This window comes from Vidua chalybeata, chromosome 3 (genome assembly GCF_026979565.1).
Source record: "Vidua chalybeata isolate OUT-0048 chromosome 3, bVidCha1 merged haplotype, whole genome shotgun sequence".
In the NCBI taxonomy this organism is placed as follows: domain Eukaryota; kingdom Metazoa; phylum Chordata; class Aves; order Passeriformes; family Viduidae; genus Vidua; species Vidua chalybeata.
The window spans coordinates 72,513,220-72,527,176 of record NC_071532.1 but is presented as its reverse complement, the minus strand read 5'-3'; the positions used below and the strand labels follow the sequence as shown (position 1 = coordinate 72,527,176).

General features: G+C 36.0%; 1 protein-coding gene across 2 annotated transcripts in view; it reads right to left on the bottom strand.

The window, feature by feature from the left end:
• Window positions 1-226: 226 nt before the first annotated feature.
• Window positions 227-13,957, bottom strand: part of ASCC3 (activating signal cointegrator 1 complex subunit 3) — a 251,081-nt gene continuing 237,350 nt past the window's right edge. For both annotated transcript variants that reach the window (XM_053937188.1, XM_053937189.1), the window contains 5 exons: window positions 9,586-9,737; window positions 8,924-9,074; window positions 2,866-3,072; window positions 925-1,100; window positions 227-832 (listed from right to left, as the gene is read on the bottom strand). In XM_053937188.1, coding sequence (XP_053793163.1) covers window positions 697-832; window positions 925-1,100; window positions 2,866-3,072; window positions 8,924-9,074; window positions 9,586-9,737 — 822 coding nt within the window. In that variant the 3' untranslated portion in view covers window positions 227-696. The remainder of the gene's footprint in view (window positions 833-924; window positions 1,101-2,865; window positions 3,073-8,923; window positions 9,075-9,585; window positions 9,738-13,957) is intronic.

Below are 13,957 nucleotides of genomic sequence, written 5' to 3'. Positions count from 1 at the left end.
ATATATGTGTATATGTATGTACATACATGTAAATAGTAAACTTTAATAACTATCTACATAAATTGCATCTTGCAGCTTGCCCTTATAACTACATTTACTGCTCATATAATTAATATAAATTTGTGAAATTTTTCTTTAGATTATAATTTTCAAAATGTACTATGCTTGAAGAGGATTTTGTTACTACATCTCCCATATTTTACACCTAAAAATACAGTGCAAAACATTCTGGGAATATTTTTATTAAACATGAAATATAACACATCCATCAATATTTTCAGCAGCTCTTACATCAAATTTTGTATTTTCTCCTATAAATTAAAAAAGTTGACTATTTAAATGCTATTAATAGACAGGCTATTTAACACTTTTCAAAAAGAAGATGATAGACCTGAATTTGCGCAAATTACAGTACTGTTCAGTCTTTTATTTTGATGTTTTAAAATTCAACTAACAATCTGACTTCTGAGAGAAGAAAGATAATACAAGAAAAGACAAATCTTCATAAAGGACTAAGGCCACTGTGGCTAACTTGGTGTCATCAGAATTAATACAGCAGTCACTTTCGGTTTCCCTGTTGTCTTGAGGTTTGAAGTTGGTTCCAGTAAGGCAGATGCATTTTTGGATGTCCCAGAATGACCAGATGTCTTAGCTGCAGGATGAGTTCTTTTGACTGAGTGGGCTTTTCAGAGAGCCTTACTTCAGGGCCAGGTGGCTCCTGGCCTCAGTTCCATCTGTGGTGCCTTGTGCTGGTACAATGTTCAGGTAAATGTCGTACTGTTGGTCCATGCCAAGGTAGCTGTCACTCATGAGATACAGGGTGTAGATGCACCTGAAAAGTAAAAGCAGCATTGTTAGTTTGGGAATTAGGTCTTGACTGCTTGGAAAACATAATAACTAAGAGAATTTGAGAGTTTGTCATACTTTCCAGGAGTTTCTGGAGTATAAAAAGCAACGGAAACAGTATTTCGATTTCTGACATATCCAGTTCTTTTCAGGGCAATGAGTTCTTTTTTATCAACTTCTCCCAATATCAAAAACCATCCTTCATCCTTAACTTTAGGGAATCGAGGAGCCATTGCTTTACTGTCCTGCTTTCCCTGTTGGGAAAAAGAAACAGCTTAGGAAAACTAGAAATCACTTTTCCAAAACAAAAAACACCTCAAAATGATATTGCTATCACTTGTTAGGCAAGACTATAATTTAGCCAGACTAAAATAGTGTTATTTCTTTCCAGAAGAAGGGTTAAAAGAATAAAATAAAAAATCAGAGTCCACAGTGAAAAATCCAGAATAGAAGATATTATTCAACTTATTTTGTAAACTACTAAAACTTGAATGGAAATACTATTCTCTTTCTGAAACTTTATCTAATATCTTCCAAATACAGAAGGGTTAATTGTAAACCTAACATCTTTAAATAAAGCTAATCAACTTTATTCAAGATTAATATAAAGACAAAAACAACACTTAACTATTTATTTGAGTTTGGTATAGCAAAAGGAAAGATTATTTCAGTGATTCTTTAAGACCGTGACTTTACTGCTGGAAGCTGAATACAGAATGATGCACACTCAATCAACATTCATTTTGTGTTTTGTAGAGGGAAAGGTTTTACTGAAGATTTATGGAAGAAGAAACACCACCACAGCAATGAAGCTTTAGGAACAGTTTGATCCAGCTGTTTTTTACAAAAGAGGGATCAAATTCTAGGAGAGTTTTATAAACCAGTGATCACTGCATGAAATGCTTCTTCTCCTTTCACTTCCATGGCTTCTGCTTAGGAAAAGTCTCTGCCAGTAACTGGCGCAGCAAAAAGAATGATGTACGGATGAGCTTTGGCCCCTTGTTATTCCTAAAATAAGACAGTTTCCCCTTGCAACTATGGTGAATCTGCTGTAGTCACAACAAAAGGTCTTTTGAGAAACAAGAATACTTTTCAAATATAATTCATAACTAATGTAAGATAACTTCAGGACTTCCAACAGTACACATCATGTATCTCCACTATTATCAAAATGAAATTGTTTTAAGAGTCTCAGAACTAGCACCTAAAACTGTTCCCCACTTTTATCTTGAGCTCTTTTCATCTTAATAAAAATGCTGGTAATTATAATTCTTAATTATTTGAAACGTTAGAGAAATTAATTACCAAAATTATAACCATGGTGGTCCATATGCTGTTCATGGTATGTAAATGACAGAAAAAAGCCTGGATAAGTGAGTGACAGCTCCATTGTCAGCAGTGCCTGACATGAAGATAGGTCCAGCTCTCTTCAGAGCTGACACACAGGTACTGTTCTAGGGCAGAGCAGTTGGAAAATGGTGCAGCTCCTGGAGTTTCTGGCTTGGCACACCAAGATTTACTGAGTGCCCAGCAAGCTGACCAGCTCAGGAGGCAATGGGATGTGCTTTAAATGGGCAAAGGGCTGGGCCTGAAATGTAGGTGGGTGAAATGTACTGGGAAAGAATTGTATGTGGAAGTTGTTCTAGGAGCTGTTCAGAAAAGCATCAGATGTAAAATATAAGGAAAATATTCTCAGTAAAGGCCTGAGGATGTGTTTTGAATAGAAACATATTTATAGGTGAGTCTGGTATGTAGTTTGGAAGCATCTGTGAGTGTAAATTAGTTTGAATTTTTTTTTTTTATTGACTTGGTCTAGGATTTTACCTTAAGAGCCTACTTACTATCCTGTTGCAACCTGAAAAAAACCCATTTTCTTCACTATGAATACAGAAAAGGCTTTCAAAGTGTTTATAACTTACATAATACTTAAACCATAAAGAAACCTATTATGCAGTATAAAGCATCATCGACAATGTAAATGGATTACTTGTGCAGGGAAGGAAATATAAATACGTCTACCTGGTACCCCATCTGGGTTCTGTGCAGGTTTATTTGGAGCACATACTCTTGATCAGCATGCAGTTTGATCCATCTCTTGTCATCTCGTGTGTCTGCTGTCCAAGAAGGAACAGGTACTTCGTTCTGTGGCTGAACTGCGTCATCCCAACTGCCCTTAATGCTCAGAGTGATGTTTAGAATTGGCAAACGGCACAAGAAATTCCAAGCCTGTAGAAAAAACAGATCCCTATGGATTACAAGATAATCTATACAATCATTGTCACTCTAACAATAACAATTCAATGTGCAGTCTACATATTTATTCTATATTAATAATATTTCATTGTGTATTAGAATATATGTAATTGTACAACTCTCAATCATAAACATAAAATTCTTTTCATTAAACTCTTATGCTACTTTCTTCCTAGCAAATAAAACAAATGTGAAACTCCTCAAGCACATTACACATGCCTTGCTAAGATTACTGATGTCTGAACACAGAAAAAATTCCTTACTACTCCCGATTAAAGTATTTTTTCCCTATAAGCCACTTAAAAACTAGTATAATTAAGTTTTAAATTAAACTTCCTTAGCATAATCCATAAAGAACAAGTCACTGCAGTGCTAATTAGCAATAGGCAAACCTCAGAGAGTTCAGAGGATCAGTTCATATAATTAACCAAAAGTTCAACTGCATATCCAAAGTTATCCCTATTTTTTTTTCTTGCATCGATCCTCATGAACTCTCTTTCTTAGAGGCTTCCTGAGGAATTTTAAGTCTCTGCAGTCTCCCTTGAACTGCAACAGGTCCTCAGCTTTCTCATCCTTGTGCAGAACTGTTGTTAGAGCATACAATCTGCGTAGCTCAACATGACACTCTTAACCTTGAAAAGATATCCTGAATATGCAGCCCTATGTTTCTCTCATTTTGGTCTCTATCAGACAAGGAAAAGTAGCTCTGAGAAGCTGTGACAAAAATGGAAGGGAGCAATGTAGGCTTTCTTTTAGTAAAAAAAAAATCAGCACGTTCATGCAATGAAATTTGTTAGGAAAAACAAATGGGATTGGCTGTGGAATGGAGGCAGTGATTTGTGGCCTTTCTATGGCTGGAAAAGATAGATGAGGAGGGCACTGGAAGAAAAAAAAAATACCAAGAATCACCCTTTGCCCTGCCATCTTTCCCCTCCACCCCCAGAAAAGAACAGGAATCAGCTTATATGAAATGCTGGAGGGTGGGAAGGAGAAGAAGGAAATAAGAATATTGGTCTTGGAAAAGAGCCATCAGATGCCAAAATGGGAAGTTGTGGGAATGAAGAGGGTAGGCATAGTCACATGGGCAATAGCATTGAACAGAAATGTTCTATCTGGAAAAAGACTAAAAGCATATTTTATTTTTCAAGTATGGGTTTGACCATGTAGTGTTTCAACAAAATGTATTTTCATTTAGATTGTGTCTGATTGTCTCAATGTGTCTGATTACTTTTTCTGTGCTGGAAGGCCTAGAGGCCAAATGAAAGCTCAGTTTGCTTTTTGCAGACATCATTGCCACGAGTCATACTGACAATAATAGCACACGGAGTCATACTGACAATAATAGCGTGTGTCAATACATGATTAGGGATACAGCAGCCAGGGTAAGCAGACCTAAGGTCGTGCTGCCCTAGGAAAGGTGGTGCTGTCTCTCTCTCCAGTGTTCTCCCCACCAGCTCGCTGTGCCCATCTCCATCCCTGGTATGTTGGCATTGCCATGCTGGAATTGTGCAGCTAGATGGATCAGCCTGCTAATCATTTTGGTGACAGCATGAACTTAGATCAGCTTAAAGCTGATTGTGGCAACATATTCTCTAATCCTGCGACTCTGAATAAGCATGAGCCTTCAGTGCCACTGAAAGAAGTGGTCCAGCCTCCTCCCCTGCTGGCACAAGCATTCACATAGCCACTTGGCTACGGGCCATTTTGACTGGCCTCCCCTTGTCCCCAGATGCTCATTCCCACCTCCCTGCCCGAGGCAGACACAGCATTTGTGCAGCTGTGCGGTGAGCTGGGTCAGGGGAGGTGAAAGCGGCACGGGGAGGGCAGGACTGCCCATTTCGGCTGCAGCACAGGCTTATTTGGATTAAAATGGTTGCATTACCAGAGCCTGGCTGAACTAAATAAGAAAACTGGTTTCAGCTACAAACTAATCTCTCTCACTCTCTCTCTCTCTCCTCTTCTGTGTAGTGCATGAACAGCTGTGTCCGTTCAGTGCAGAAGGTGGGGAGGGCCAGCTGTGAGCGCTCAGGAACTGCAGTGTAAAAGCAGGGGACACAGATGAATTGCACCAATGTTCTTAATGGTGTCTCAGCTAGGAAATGACAGGAAAACTGTAACAGAAACTAAATAGATAGGACTTTAAGGAAATAATACATCTCTCTTTTTCCCAACTCTGAAAGAAAATGGGGAAAAAGAGATAGCACTTTGAAGAAGGTGACAAAAATACCACTGACATTCGTAACTAAGTGGTTGATGCCAGGATTTTGATACATATAATACACAAGACTACTAAACCTGCCTCCAGCAGATCACACCGAATGACAACTTGGGTAGTAACATCACAACTGGAAAATGATTTTACGTTCAATGTAAAGGTTTTTAGGGAGAAACTTAGGGTAGGAACTCTACAGACTCACTGTGTCTCTGTGTGTATAGGCAGGGTATTTCTGCTGAGATAAGGAGAGGCACCCTGATATAAACCAACCTGGTGATCACCTCTTTGGTTGTACTTTAGATATCATTTACATCAAAAGTACATAAAAGTACTTTTATGTACTTTTATAAAAGCTTGAAAGCTTTTATGTGTCTCAAAGGACAAGACCTGAACAAGGTCTAACATGTGTTAGAACAAAGTTTAATTTCAGCAGAGAACATAATTTATTAACTCCTTTAGTGGCATTACCTGTTAGCTTCACCATAGGCTGGTGAAGATTATGATTTGGGCTGGTTTGTATCACACAATCCCAATATAATCTATTTGTCAAAGGCTGTCATGTCATCATGCAGTTTTCATAATACAAACAAACCAAAGTAACTCTGAGTAACTTTCTAATTATATAGTTAAGAAAGTAGATTTAATATGTCATCCTATGATGGCTAGTGACAGTTGTATTTGATGATCTTAAGGGTCTTTTCCAACCTAAAGGATTCTCTGATTCTTTGATTTATCAAGTCTTGTGTATTTGAAAATTACAGGAAAAGTTAGTACTGCTTGATCATTGATACAGTATGCACAGCAGGCTGCCTTTTTATCATGCATGCAGTGTGGGGAAAATGAAGAAATGCTTTTCTCACTAAGGAAAAAAGTCAGGTAGTAGCAGGTGAAAATGAAAAAAAGATTATAGGAACACAGACACTTCCAGAGTAAAAGTAGATTACACTACAGTAGAGATAATATTTATTTATTTTCAATCTTGAAGTTTCTTTTTTCTCTTTCAAAAACATCAATATCAAATCAATATTTTAAAAGGTGCTTAATGCCTAAGTGACTTAGAAACTAAAAGAGATTTGTTAAAGAAATATGTATTACAATGGATCACTGAAACATAGAGCTTTGACCAAAGAGTGGGGTTAGTCTAAATAGTTTGAATTTAGGTTGTCAACTTTTAAAGCTCCCCTGACTTTCAGTGAGGTTTGGAATTATAATACTAAATTCTGTAAAATTAAACTCAGGCTCCCATGTGGCTTAGATATTTTTTGACAATTTTACTGGTTTTTTTTTTTTTTTTTTTTTTTTTTTTTTTTTTTTTTTTTTTGCTGTATAGGAAGACACAAGCACATACCACCTCCTTTTAAATATGTCGACATATCTAATATATGCATGCACATATATACTACACATATACATTTATCTACCAAGCCCATAGATTCAAATTATAATAAAATGAAAAATTCTTCACAAACCTTTGGAAACATCATTAGACCTTGCCTAATATTCCAAATCCACGAGCAGCTTCAAGAGCTACTATTTAAAAATTAATTACCAATCTGCTTAAAAGGAATTTTCTTCTTTCCAAATGTAAAATTTCTTCCTTTTCCCATCTGCCTGAAATTTATGTAAAGCTTAAGCTGTTTTTACCAGTGTCTTGCTAGTAATCTTTAGCTTTAATAGATGGGTTCAATATATTTTGAGGTTTTTTAGGAAAAGAATGGTTTTAGCAATTTAGTGGCATATTTACCACTTTATTTAGCTCTGTTCATGTCTGGTGCCAGAAGGCTAAGCTTAAACTCTGTAGTCTAATATTCTTTCTTTATAGAAAACATAGAATACAGATGCTGAAGAATTTTCCTCTTGGTTGGCCCCTGTCTATGTGAGCACTGAAAGACTTTACATATGAAGACAGTCAACAGGCAGTCTGAATATGAATTTTAATTCTGTGCGAGGCATTACAATAGTTTTCCACTTTTTTTTTTTTTTTTTTCCCCTGTAAAAAGTACTGCACGGAATATAACATATTGGTATAAAGCTTTGACATTTGTAATGCCCTGCACATCACAGTCATGGCTTTGCTATACCCAATAAAGCCATTCCCAGCTCATGGAAATGAAAGTTTCTCCTCACATGATGGCAAGACATTATGTTTTTCCCTCTTATATGCATCTGTATTTACAAACATAGGTATATAGAGGCACAGAGTCATTCACAGTGTGAACGTACACACCACATACACGCAAGCTATTTTTGAAGAAACTGCTAAGACATTTCAATACCAGCCAAACATATTTATCTGAGGATTAATCTTCATCTATTGAATCAGACGAGAACACTGCCATGCATACAATTATTTAATTAGCAGCCAAATCCTCTGCCAGTCAGCAGCCGTTCCAGGCATACTGATGGGGCAGTAGATGCAAATCTCACAGTAGTACTGCTTTTTCTCATTACTACTGCAATTAGCACTTAAATTGATGCTTTAAACATACTAATTTCTGGAATAATTCAGGATTTGTATGTTACCTGGGATCGCCTCACTGCAGAGACGACACCAGATTGCTACGCAAATTGAAGCACTTTTGAGCCAAATAACCATCATCATATCAGACAGAGCCAATTTGCATTTGCTTTTAAAGATAACAGAATGGCAATTTATGCAAATAAATTAAGTAAGTTTACTTCTGAGTTCTCCCTGAACTAATTATAACAATGTTGTAATTTTTTATCACATCTGAAAGTTGGACTGAAATCAATGTGTATTATGTTAGAAATCTGTTGTTAAAGAAAGCCTTTTTTTGATGTCAATACATTTTCTTAATTCAAAATTTTGATGTTAATTTGGTTACAAATGCAGATGTCTGTTACAGATACTTAAGTACTTTTCTTCTTGTTTGCATATCAGTAAAATGTTTAACTGAAGCTGAACAGTCAAACTGTCCTTTTAAACATTGAAATAAAAAACATTTGAAGTATAGCTTTTGAAGTTTTCATCTTTCCTACATTTATTTGAAATCAATAGGCTTAGAATGTGATGAATGCTACGGAATATAGCTATCTTTTGCTGCAAATGCCTTGAAAATCAAACTGAAAATGAGACTTTAGCAGCTCAACATTTTGGAACAGTATTTTTTTTTTCCCTCACCTGTGAAGTACGAAATTTTCATCTCCTCTTTCTGTTTCAAACAGAAAATAAGTGCTGGATCTTTTACTAAGAGTATCCTCAGATAAAACAGTGTTTGACAGACCACTTCAGAAACCAGCTATGGTGACATTTGCAATGCATGTATTCCTAGTGCAGAGCTATGAAAAGGTGGATAACACTCAGCAGATTGAATGACCTAGAGAAGCAACTTTAGAGCAGAGAGATGTGCTAATATCAGCCATAAACCAGAGTCTGTTACTGCTTAGCAGGGAATAAGTGAGCATAATATTAAGAAAACAGGAAGAGAAGAACTTCTGTAAAGCCAGCAGTACCTTGAAATTAGAGCAATGAATGTGTTGAACTTTTATACAGAACGTCCATGGTATTTACTGAAGGAGAGTATTTCTTTGCCCAACGACTCTCCCTTTCTAATCACAATGATAATGGTCACAGATAGAAAGTGTTACCTGTGAAATGTGTGCTGCTGGCAACTCACTGTCCACAATGGAAGCAAAAACATTCTCTTTTCCTTCGCAGGCAGCCATTAGTTCGGGAAGACACTCGATAGGTCCTTGGTAACCTCCATGCACACTCTTCCTTTGGCCTTGGCTCCACTTCCTGATACAGACAGCAAAACATATGCCCAGGGAGGGAAAGCAAACATTTGTATTCAGTTGTTTTGGTGGTAAAACTCAATACTGCATTCTGTTTTTAAAGGGTGGTAATTTATTTTTGGTTAGTGTTAATTAATGCATCATCTAAGCATCTATAGAGCTTTGCATTATCTATAATGTTCAGATGGATACTAATGTAGTTTTATAATGGATTAAAATAAAGAGATAATTAACATACAGAGTTAGATTTGTTAGGACTTGGAACCCTTCCAGTGGTCTCTTGTTAATTTGTCTGGAATCACGGTTCTCAAAATAATCTGTGGGGGTTAATTAATCAATGAATATTGAAAACAGAAACAGAAAATCCATTTGGGAAAGCATCACTGTGGAAGGCAGAGTTCTGCTTCTGATTCGTTAACGAACATTCTCGGGCACAACAATGCCATTCAAACCCAATCAGCAGCGGGAAGTAGAAATAAATTAGAAACCTGCTAATGCTTAAAAGACTTACATACCGAAAAAGGTAAAGATGCTGGAGCTCTATATTTGGCAAAGTAAGCAGGGATGAGTCATGTATCCATCTACCCTGAACCACCATCTGCACCAGGCTGGTTATGTTCAGAGCAGTCACCAGCCAGCCATGATGTGCTGCAACATCCAGCATTGCCTAAGCAAAGGAGACACATTATAAAAAAGAAACGAATGCAAATAGAATTGCATACCTGGTTCATACAAGGAACAGCATGTGATTAATGTTTAACATACAGTGATTTCTAGGCATTGACATAGGAATTTACTTCAGCCTCTATTGATGGCAGTTAGGCACCTTTGGAATTAACCTTGAAAAAAGATGAATTAAATCCTCTATCATTGTCATCAGTTCTTACTCTTGAAAAGCTAATTTACACAATGGTTTTGGGTGTGAGAACTGAAGGTAGACTCTTTTCCTTATAAATAACTGCTCTTTGACACAACCCAACTCAGAATGATGGGAAAAAAATCTCAACATTTACTGTAAAAGAAACAGTTACAATTAATGGCAGCATTTATTTGTATTTTGACATGAGAGCTTTCTCAGAATTAGATAATTATTCAAAAATCCTTGAACTATTTAAGAACACCACCAATTGCATTTGCTCAAAAATTAATACTAATGTCATTTACCAGTAGCAGTTATTATTTCCATTTGAACTAAGTACTTTTAAAAAACCCTGAAATTTGACTAGATGAAAGCACTAAAATTTAGCTTAATAGTGTATTAGAGGTTTTGTTCAACACTGACACATAAGCTGAAATCTTGAAGAAAGCTTACAAAATAGCTTATATTTTATCTATGGTGAGTAAAAGTGATCTGAAACAAAACGGATTTTGCCCTTTGCACTGTAAACAGTTGACTGTCTTGAGAATGAGGGATATTTGGCTGTCTCTCCCTTGGCATCTCTATCCTGATCCTGAAAAGCATCCCCAAAGTACACAGAAAACACAAGCAAACAAAAACTCCCTATGCAGCTATACATCAGATTTCAAAGTGTTAAAAATCATCCTGCCTCCCATGTCTCAGGAGTTTCTGTTTCATTTCTACTTCCCATGTTTTGACAGTACAAATAAGATGTATACTGTTTACTAACAGTATACCTCTTATTTGCATAAAGATCTAAAGCTAATTCAGTATGGATTTTGCACTGCAAATGGCCCTATGGATATGAAAAAAATGGTTCTGCTTGATTTTTTTCTTGACTGGACTTACAGTTTGTTTGGTTAGTCTGAAAGTGAATTTAAGAGTTCTTCCAAGGGAAAAAGGACCAAACATGAATTTTTGGTTTCAACTTTTTAAAATAGTAAATGCAGCTATTTGGATATATAGCACACTTTCCACCCTGTCTATAGTACATTGAAAGAATTATTATGATTTATGAAAGCATTTCAGCTGGTGAAAAAAAATAATGCTATAATGTATTAGTTGTCTTGCTTATTTTGTTGTTCAATAACATTATGATAACAATAAAGTGTGGGTCCTCATATTAAAACACTCTAATTCACATTGGACTAGAAAGTCATATATTTAACAGTAGTTTGCCATGGAGGGAATTTAATGTTTGATTAAAATACCAGAAAATAGTATTTTTTTTAAGAAAGCAAGGAACATTGATATATTGAATCTGGTCTACTGAACATTTTTAACACCTTTTTAAATACCATCTTGGTGTTAGGAGGGTTGTAGTTTGATTTTAGGGCTAGGCTTCAGATGTTTCCATGGGTTTTTCTTGTAAACACAAATGATATTGTTTGATACTTACTTAGGCAGCAGATACCTGCCCCATTTTAACTTATTTTCCAGCCACTAGTGTAATGAGGAGAAGCTGTCTGTGTAAGTCTTTACATTTAATCAAATGTTTTACAGACAAACAAAAGGCAGCATTTACTTAAGGCAAACTAAACAGTGAAATCTTCTTTAAACAAAGGAGTTGTTTACACACGCAGAGCTATTTCAATTAAATTACACTGATTCTGGAGAAATACTGACTTTAAAGACACAAGTTAGTTTCACTCCTGGCCAAGTCACACAGTTTATTTTAGCAGTTTACAGTGCAATTTCAACAGGTTTTTTTTTTCCAGATCGGGGTGATAAGATCAGTGACACTTAGAAAAATATTTAAAGTGTTACCCTGTATTACCCAAATGTTGTCTCATTTCTCATGAATTGTGGATAAAGGGACTTTCAGCTAATAAAGATTTAATATTTAATTTTTTGGAGGAGGAGTCATAGCATCCTGAAACTCTCTAACATGCCTAGTGACCCTAAAGCGAGTATCTCATAACACACTCTTACTGGTTTCCATTTTCTGTCTTTTCACTTGGCTTGCCAAAGTGATTTCCATGTAGAATTATTTTCACCAAATAGAAAATAAAATTATGTTAGGAATCAAATTTGAAGGGAGAAGCTTTGTGGCCTGAAGATTTATATGTTGGTTCATATGACATTTACCTGCATAAGGATGGAATTGTTCTCAGCATCAGACTGGAGTCAGTCTTTGAAACTTAAAAAGTGAGTTGCTCTTTACCTGATTTCACATTTTAAAGTATATTGAAGACTATCCACACAGTACAGTCTTTGTTTCTGAGCAGTCTGTGTTGCTGAGAGAGTCTGGTATTTGCCTCCTGTTCTCCACTCCCTGATTCTTGTTCTTTTCTGCTATTCTGACAGCCTGAAACATCATGTTCCCCAGTGATGATACTGCTGTACATATGTGAAGAATAACGGGTGCACAAATATCCTGTATTTTCCACGAGTGACAAGAAGAATACAGCAAGTTGTATTTTTAGTCAGCATGAGGCAGTGGTATTTCATAGAATGCTTCTGGAGATGCACACATAACACTGTTTACAATTTTTTTTCTTTAATCTATCCCTCTCCCCCCTTTTAAACAAAGGTTTGAAAAGGGGAAAAGAAGAGTGAAGATGCAAGAGAAAGATTAATCTAAAACAAGCTATACTTTGAAATTAACTGGAGGATCCTTTCACATAGAAAATCTCCTAGAAATTGATAGAGCCCTACAGACAGATATCCCGTAGGGAGTAAGGAAAGCCTGTGTGTGTGAGACTCTGTGTTCCACATTGTTATAACGAATCCACACGGCAAATCCTCTTTTCCTCCTTATTTTCTGCTTCTTTACCCATAGAATTTATTCACAGCATCTCTATCTGGATGTGAAATCCAAGACAGTGACATTGTGAAAAAGTCAGAACAATGGTAAACTTGGCTTGTTTCATCTGCTGCCTTGGAAACCTCCACACATTTTCTTTTCCTCTAAGTGTAAAACACGGAGATGCTTGATACTGAAATGGCTACTGAAATTCCTATAAATACTCAAGGTAACAAATTGAGTTATTCCCCTATCTCCAAATGTAAATATAAGCAACTAAACAAAGAATAGAATACAAACCACAAAAATTTAAAGTATTTAATATTTCTATTATCTGATGAATAATGTATTTAGTCTCTCTGGTTTATCTAGTTGCTACCTGTTTAGCTTGTTATTTTTAAGTCAAAACCAGTATAATTTTAAAGAAACTTATGTCTTTTTAAGCTCTTATTTTGCAAAGTGGTAAATAAATTCTAAATATCTTAGAATGGGTAAGATTGGAACAGATTAAGAGTATTATTCTAAATTGGGAAATGGCACAAACTAGTTACCTGCCTGTCTAGCCTAAGAATTTAAACCAACAAAGGATAATTTCATCACAGAGAGAAATTTAAAAGAAGCAGACAGTGAGTGTACCAAGTGAAACAGGAAACTGTAAAGATGCTTTAACTACAGAAAAAAATACATGTATTTTTGGTAAACCAACAAATTAAATAATAAAAAATCAAACCAAAACAAAATCACCTCTCTAAGCCCACCACTTTTTAACCTGAAGTAGAATAAATGGGGTAAATAGATGGAGTCAAGGGAATTATTGGTTGTTATAATAGAAAATATATTTACCATCCTCTTATTTGGGGCTCCTTCTGTGCTTAGGAGAATTAAAAGCAGATGCCTATCTTGAGATGGGTTTTCATGAAAGATTCAGGCAATAGCTCTTAAGCCTTCCAAATGTCATACTTAGACAGTTACAAAGTAATAATAGCAATTAGTGACACCACCATGACATTTTGTCTGTTACTATCAAGAGCAGCTTGGCTTGTGCCAATGTGGGAAGCAACAACCTATTAACCAGCACAAAAAGGCCAACCATCAGCAACTCACTGATGTAGAAGTTGTCAGGTGTGGCAAAAACTTTCATTCTGATGGTATTTGGAATTGAGTGCCAAAATATTTGGATCAAAATCTTGCTATTGCTGTCATCATTCCGGGAGTGCATTAAGACAAAACACTCAGCATCTAC